Source organism: Nymphaea colorata, chromosome 2 (assembly GCF_008831285.2).
Source record: "Nymphaea colorata isolate Beijing-Zhang1983 chromosome 2, ASM883128v2, whole genome shotgun sequence".
Lineage (NCBI taxonomy): Eukaryota > Viridiplantae > Streptophyta > Magnoliopsida > Nymphaeales > Nymphaeaceae > Nymphaea > Nymphaea colorata.
The window spans coordinates 18,316,771-18,322,900 of NC_045139.1; the positions used below are offsets into that span (position 1 = coordinate 18,316,771).

The 6,130-nt window shown below is 44.8% G+C and overlaps 1 protein-coding gene across 1 annotated transcript; it reads left to right on the forward strand.

The window, feature by feature from the left end:
- Positions 1-505: 505 nt before the first annotated feature.
- LOC116247478 (uncharacterized) lies at positions 506-5,032 on the forward strand. The gene is made up of 3 exons (XM_050075897.1): positions 506-2,186; positions 2,269-2,272; positions 4,272-5,032. Exons 1-3 carry the CDS (start codon positions 940-942, stop codon positions 5,022-5,024), a joined length of 2,004 nt encoding a protein of 667 aa, XP_049931854.1. The 5' UTR covers positions 506-939; the 3' UTR covers positions 5,025-5,032.
- Positions 5,033-6,130: the final 1,098 nt, after the last annotated feature.

Genomic DNA, 6,130 nt, shown 5'->3' on the forward strand with positions numbered 1-6,130 from the left:
GTACCCTAGTTTAAGTTTCCCACTCAAAAACAAAGTAGCAGCTTTGGACCATGACATATAATTTAAGCCATTTAATGGAACATTTGTAATTTTGAGAATAGTGGTACCTGTCTCCACGACGATATGTTGTTGTGTAGAAGATCCATTTGTCGAGTTCTGTCCCTGAGAGTCATTGGTTCCATCGTACGACGATGCCATGGATAAGTAAGAAAATAAAAAAAGAACTTGACCCTTTGAAGGCTATCACTGCTTTATGATCAACTGAACATAGAGGATGAAGAATATCACATAGAACAAAAACGTCCTTATCAGATTTGGGGAGCGGATGAGAGTTGGTCACTGGCTGTCTCACACAACTTCGTGAAAAAAAAACGGAACTGCAAAAATCGACTGCTTCCTCCAGAGTTCTCCAAAAAAATATGGGATAGTGCAGGAACGATCTTCAAAGACCTAGAATTCAATTCGTTCCATGCTCGACAGCTGAGATTATGGGAGAAAACAACGCCATAGGTTGGAATCACGGACTGAGCAGAGACTCCTCTGTCGGTCCTCTGTTTTCAAGCGTTGCGTCTATCTCTGTCCGTTCTTCCTGTACTCCACAGCAACTCCTATCGCTGGAATTCTCACAGTCGACAGAATTTCTCTGCTGCATATGTCAGAGATGAACCGATTCAGCTCCTCACTAATTATCTCCAAGTGCTCAGGTAAACTTCTCTGATACCATGTTAGAATTTGAGAGAAAGAGGAGGAAGGAGAGTGCACGCACGGATTTACGTGGTTCGGATTTGTAAATCCTACATCCACGGCAAAAACGTCACGCAGTCTCGCTCTGGTTTTCCATTACATTATTTTCCAGACTTACAAGGAATGGATATACGTTGGGTAAAGATTTACAATAAAAGAATATTTCTCAACGTCCCATTAACGGCTAGATGAGGCATGAATGGCAACAGTAGCAGAGTTAATAAGGAAGGAAAACTTGCCAAATCCATGCGTGATGTTGCAACGGTTTTCTCATCAAGAACGAACCCAGTCTATGGCTGCAGACCCTGCAACTTCTACATCCACAAAAACTGCGCGGAGCTGCTCCCTTACATCCGCCACCCATCCCACGCTTCTCACACCCTCACCCTCGTCCACGCCTCCCCTTATCTTCAAGGCACCAGCGAATGCGACGCCTGCTGTAAGCCCATCGACAGCAGCACCGGCTTCTCCTACCATTGCACCCAATGTTCCTTCGACCTCCACACCCACTGCGCCTTCCTGCCTCCCACCATCAACAACCCCAGCTCCGGCCACCCTCACCTTCTCTCCCTCCAATGCCCCGATGTCTTCTCTTTCGCTACCTACAAGTGCGATCTTTGCCGGAAAATGATTCCAACGAAGGCTTGGCTCTACTATTGCTCACCGTGCGACTTCCAAGCCCACACCGCCTGCGTACTGGCCCTCCTAGGTGGTTCCCCGTTGGGTTCAGCTGCGCCTCGGCCTATGGAGGGACAACCGACTGAAGCTGGCCGGCCACCGAACCCACTGATGACAGGCCTGACGCCGGCCGTTTGCCCTGGTCAAGTGGGCACGCCTAATTGGCCCATGGGTGGACACCCAACTACTGCAGCCGGCCAGCCACTGAGTGGCCAGACGCCGGCGTTTTGGCCTGGTCAAGTGGGTGCGCCCGGTATCTCTTGCGGGCTAGATCCCAGTCATAATCATGCATCGGCGCCGGCCCAAGGGACTCATGCAGGAAACTATGGTTTCGAGGAGTGGAAGAGAGTGGATGGTAGTCATCACATGGATGGACAAACAATGGCGCCGGGCCAGCCACCGAACCCACTGGGGGGTTCGACACAGACCATTTGGCCTGGTCAAGTGGGTGCATCAAGTGGGCTCGACGCGAGTCATGATCAGGGAGTGTCACCGGTACAAGGGACTCATGGAGAAAGCAGTTTTGAGGAACCGAAGGGAGCAAACAATAGTCTACAAAACCATGGCGATAGTGTGGCTAGTGATCACACAGGGACTTCAAGCCAGGCTGATGTTCCCGAAAAGACCAGCAGCAATGGGCAGCAGGGAGAGGTTCCTGACTACGTTGCTCTGCAACTCGAAATGATGAAGTTGCAGATGAGCCTGAATGTGGCCCAAACGACGAATAATATCATAAGTAACTGGGGGCGCCCACGGCACTATTGGTTTTAAGTAATATGTGGTGAGAAAGGAAGCTCAATAATGGAGGTGGGTCTCTGATAAGGCTGCTCTGCCTAACCTGTCCAGGACTGTTTGCTACCGTTGAATAGTATTTGAATGGTTGTAATTTATTGGCATATATATGAAATTTCTTCTGGTACTCACAAGTCACAAAGGCCCAATGCACTAATTAGTTGTTGAAAGTCTAATATTTAAAGATTCCAAATTCAAAAAGGTCTAGAATTTAAAAACCAAGTTCGGTGTTCTTCAAAATCACTTAATCAAAGTTCACTATGCTCTTGGTCTAGCATATATATATATATATATATAAAAGTTTCTCAAGTCTCTCAAAGTGACTTGTGCCAACCAAACGCGTATTTGACAACGTAGTCAAGATGAGCCAAAGAAATTCAAAGGCTCGATCGATCAGGCCAAAATAAGAATCCATGTTAACACGTATATATAAATCCATATCCTTGTCGTTCTTGTCTACTTGATTCTAAAGCAAAAAATAGTTAATGAAACAAAAGGACATAAAAGACATGATCCATTAGACTATACCTACAACATGTTAAGTGGAATTTATCATTCAACCATATCATAATCTTCACGTACAAATGAGGAGGAAAAATCCCTTACTTACAAGCTTTCATTATCCATGCCGGCAGAACCACCTTGGTCGTCCTTGATCCCACTGCAATTCATAAAAGATACGCCATGAAAGACTGCAAGGTTTTGTTTCTTTTCTTAGTAGGAAATTAAGATCGCGATGCAGAACAGTTGAAACTTGACTTCATCTATCAAGATAATATCTCCTATATATTCGGATCGCATATACTTAATCCTATTTAGTTATTGGAATTTCACATGTTTACATTTGAATTCGGATTTGAATACTAATAAATAAAAAAGTCTATGTCATTTTCTAAATCTGGTTTTTAAATTGTCAATCTGAATGCAATTCAAAGTCAGCTTCTTGATTCACATCCAAAGATGAATCTGATTATTATATATATAATCTGCACACATTACAATGTATTATGAAACAACTCTAAAAAATGTATGCATATTGGACATATAAGGATATTTATTTAAAACTAAATCTGAATTAAAATCCGAATCCGATCAAATATTTATTTAAAACTGATCAATCATATTGGGTGTCATTTTATATTCAAATCTGACCCAATCTTGACCAAATGTTAAATTTATTTTCCTCATACGACCTTTTGGATACATATCAAATCCGGTTCATACCAATTAACATCCCTATTCATGGCTCTTCTTTTCCCATATTGTTATGAAAAAATTTCGATCATCTCCAAAGATCAATGTCCATGGGATGAATAATCAGAATCGAGCTTAAATGTGAATGACAAGAAGGAAATGCTAAAACTTAAAAGAAAAGAGCAAGATGTTGCACCGTTGACTTGATTAGAGAGTTGACCATGTGCTGGCACAACAACTTACATGGTCAACTCTTCAATCAAGTCAACCCCTCAAAAAGCCAGATCAAGCCCAACCCTTTGCGTGTGTGTCTGTGTATAGGCGCCTCAAATTCTATATCCTCTTTCACAAGCAAAACATATATAATATATATATATAGTGGAGTATTCAGTCATTAATATTCTCAAGTCCTAACCCTTCGTTGTCAACAGCAGTGACAGGACATATGCATTCTACGTAGTCGTAATCTATTTGCTTCATTCTAAAGAAAAAAAAAAGTCAAATAATCACAACCTGCTAGCAACTTTTAAAATTAATATATGAACTTCCGTGCATAACATCAATCGGATATGACATATATTTTTTAAGAGGAATACCAACATTTCCTTGCACGTAAACTTAACACAATCCACACAAATCCTCAAACTTACAATATGAAATAACCTTTACCCAACATCCAAAGATTTCTAGTCAACAATCCTTGGAGTCATACATGCAAATTTCACGAGAGAAAGAGACATTAATACTCGTGAATTAGTCGCCATTACCGCCAAATTCAGGTCAATGGGCAGGATTTAGTTCTACATATACATCACTTTCTTCTCCCCACAATGCGTCCCTGTAGTTGAGAGACACACACAAAGATGGAAGGCTATCCTCCACAAGAGATGGGCTGGATCCAGCACTCCAGTCATCTTCATGCTCTGCAGCTCATCCCCTCCGACCATACCCACCCGCAAACCCGCTGCTGTCAGCTGACGGCCGCCACCGGGAGACCGGACCCAGTCTATGGCTGCAGGCCCTGCAATTTCTACATCCATAAGACCTGCGCCGAGCTGCCCGCTTATCTCCGCCACCCTTCCCACCCTTCTCACACCCTCATTCTCGCTCCAACTCCCCCTTACCTTCAGGGCACCGCCCAATGCGACGGCTGCTGGAAGCAAGTCAATGGCTTCTCCTACCACTGCACCAACTGCTCCTTCGACCTCCACGCTCAGTGTGCCTTCCTGCCTCCCACCGTCAACCAGCCAAGCACTAATGCAGCCGGCCGGGCACCAAACGCAGTGAGCAGCATGCCGCCGGCCATTTGGCCCGGTCAAGCGGTTGCACCTTGGCCCATGAATGGACGGCCAGAACCTACTGCAGCCGGCGGCCAGCCCTTGAACCCACTGAGTAGCTTGACGCCGGCCGTTTGGCCTGGTCAGGCGGGTGCACCGGGTCACGTGTCAAGTGGGCTCGACCCCATTCACGGCCAGGGTGGTGGTGTGTTGCAGAGTACTGGTTCGGGCCATTATCCAAGCCAAGCCGACCATCTTAGACTGATTAGGAATGCGGCTGCTGCTATCGCTGCTATTCAAGCCAACTCAGCGCAAGCCTGTCTAGACCTAATTGGGTGATATCTTTAATAAAGCCAAGCTACTGTAAAGATATTGGTATGAATGTCGTAAGTCTCGTTCGAATAGGATATCCAAACCACTGCTTCAAACAAAAAAAAGAAAGTGGACATGTTAGAAAATGAGATCAAATTGAAGTAATGACATCTGATGATATTCCAATTTGGATTCAATAACTATCCAACCGGATTCATATTTATATGTTAGTTTCAAATAAATATTAGTAGATGCAATATCCATGCATTATGAAAGTCGTTCTCAACATACAATGATTTACCTTGGATTAGATTTAAAAGTTGAATCAAATTAAAAATCTAATTCGGATTGGTGAATTTAGGTTCAGATTCGAATATGCTTTTTCATTCATAAAGTTATCAATCTGGATGAGGCCTTGATCCAACGCACCACATACATCCATCCAAAAAGATGTAGGAATCTTCACTTTACACTGGATCTCCTGTATTTCTGCCAACCAAATCCACCAATCCAAACATTTCTAGTCAACAACCCTTGGATCTTACTGATCAAGTCCCCATTTCAGGGAAGCAAATCTCAATTCGAACACTTCGGTCATCATAACAAAAAAGGAAAACAATATCACGCGTTAATTAGTACTCCCCACCACCCAAGTCAAGTCAATGGACATGATTTGGTTCTACATAAAGATCACCATCTTCCCCTGGTAACACCCCCTGTAATCGAGACTCTGGGAGACAACAACGTTGAGAGAGAGATGGAAGGTTATCCTCATGGAGAGATGAGCTGGATCTATCACTCCAGTCATCTTCATGCTCTGCAGCTCATCTCCTCCGGCCATGGCCACCCCAAAAGGCGCTGTTGTGATGAGCCCACAGTCATCAGCTTGATCAACGCGAAGGGGAGATCGAACCCGGTCTACGGCTGCCGGCCCTGCAACTTCTACATCCACAAGGCCTGCGCGGAGCTAGTCCCCTACATCCGCCACCCCTCCCACCGTCATCACACCCTTACCCTCGTCCCCAACTCCCCTTACCTGCTTAATGGTGGCGGCACCACCTGCGACGCCTGCTGGAAGCCGGCCGGTGGCTTCTCCTACCACTGCACCCATTGCTCCTTCGACCTCCACACCC

Bases quoted from the DNA above. Each gene is read 5' to 3' on its own strand.
- LOC116247478 (XM_050075897.1), top strand. From the start codon at position 940: ATGAATGGCAACAGTAGCAGAGTTAATAAGGAAGGAAAACTTGCCAAA.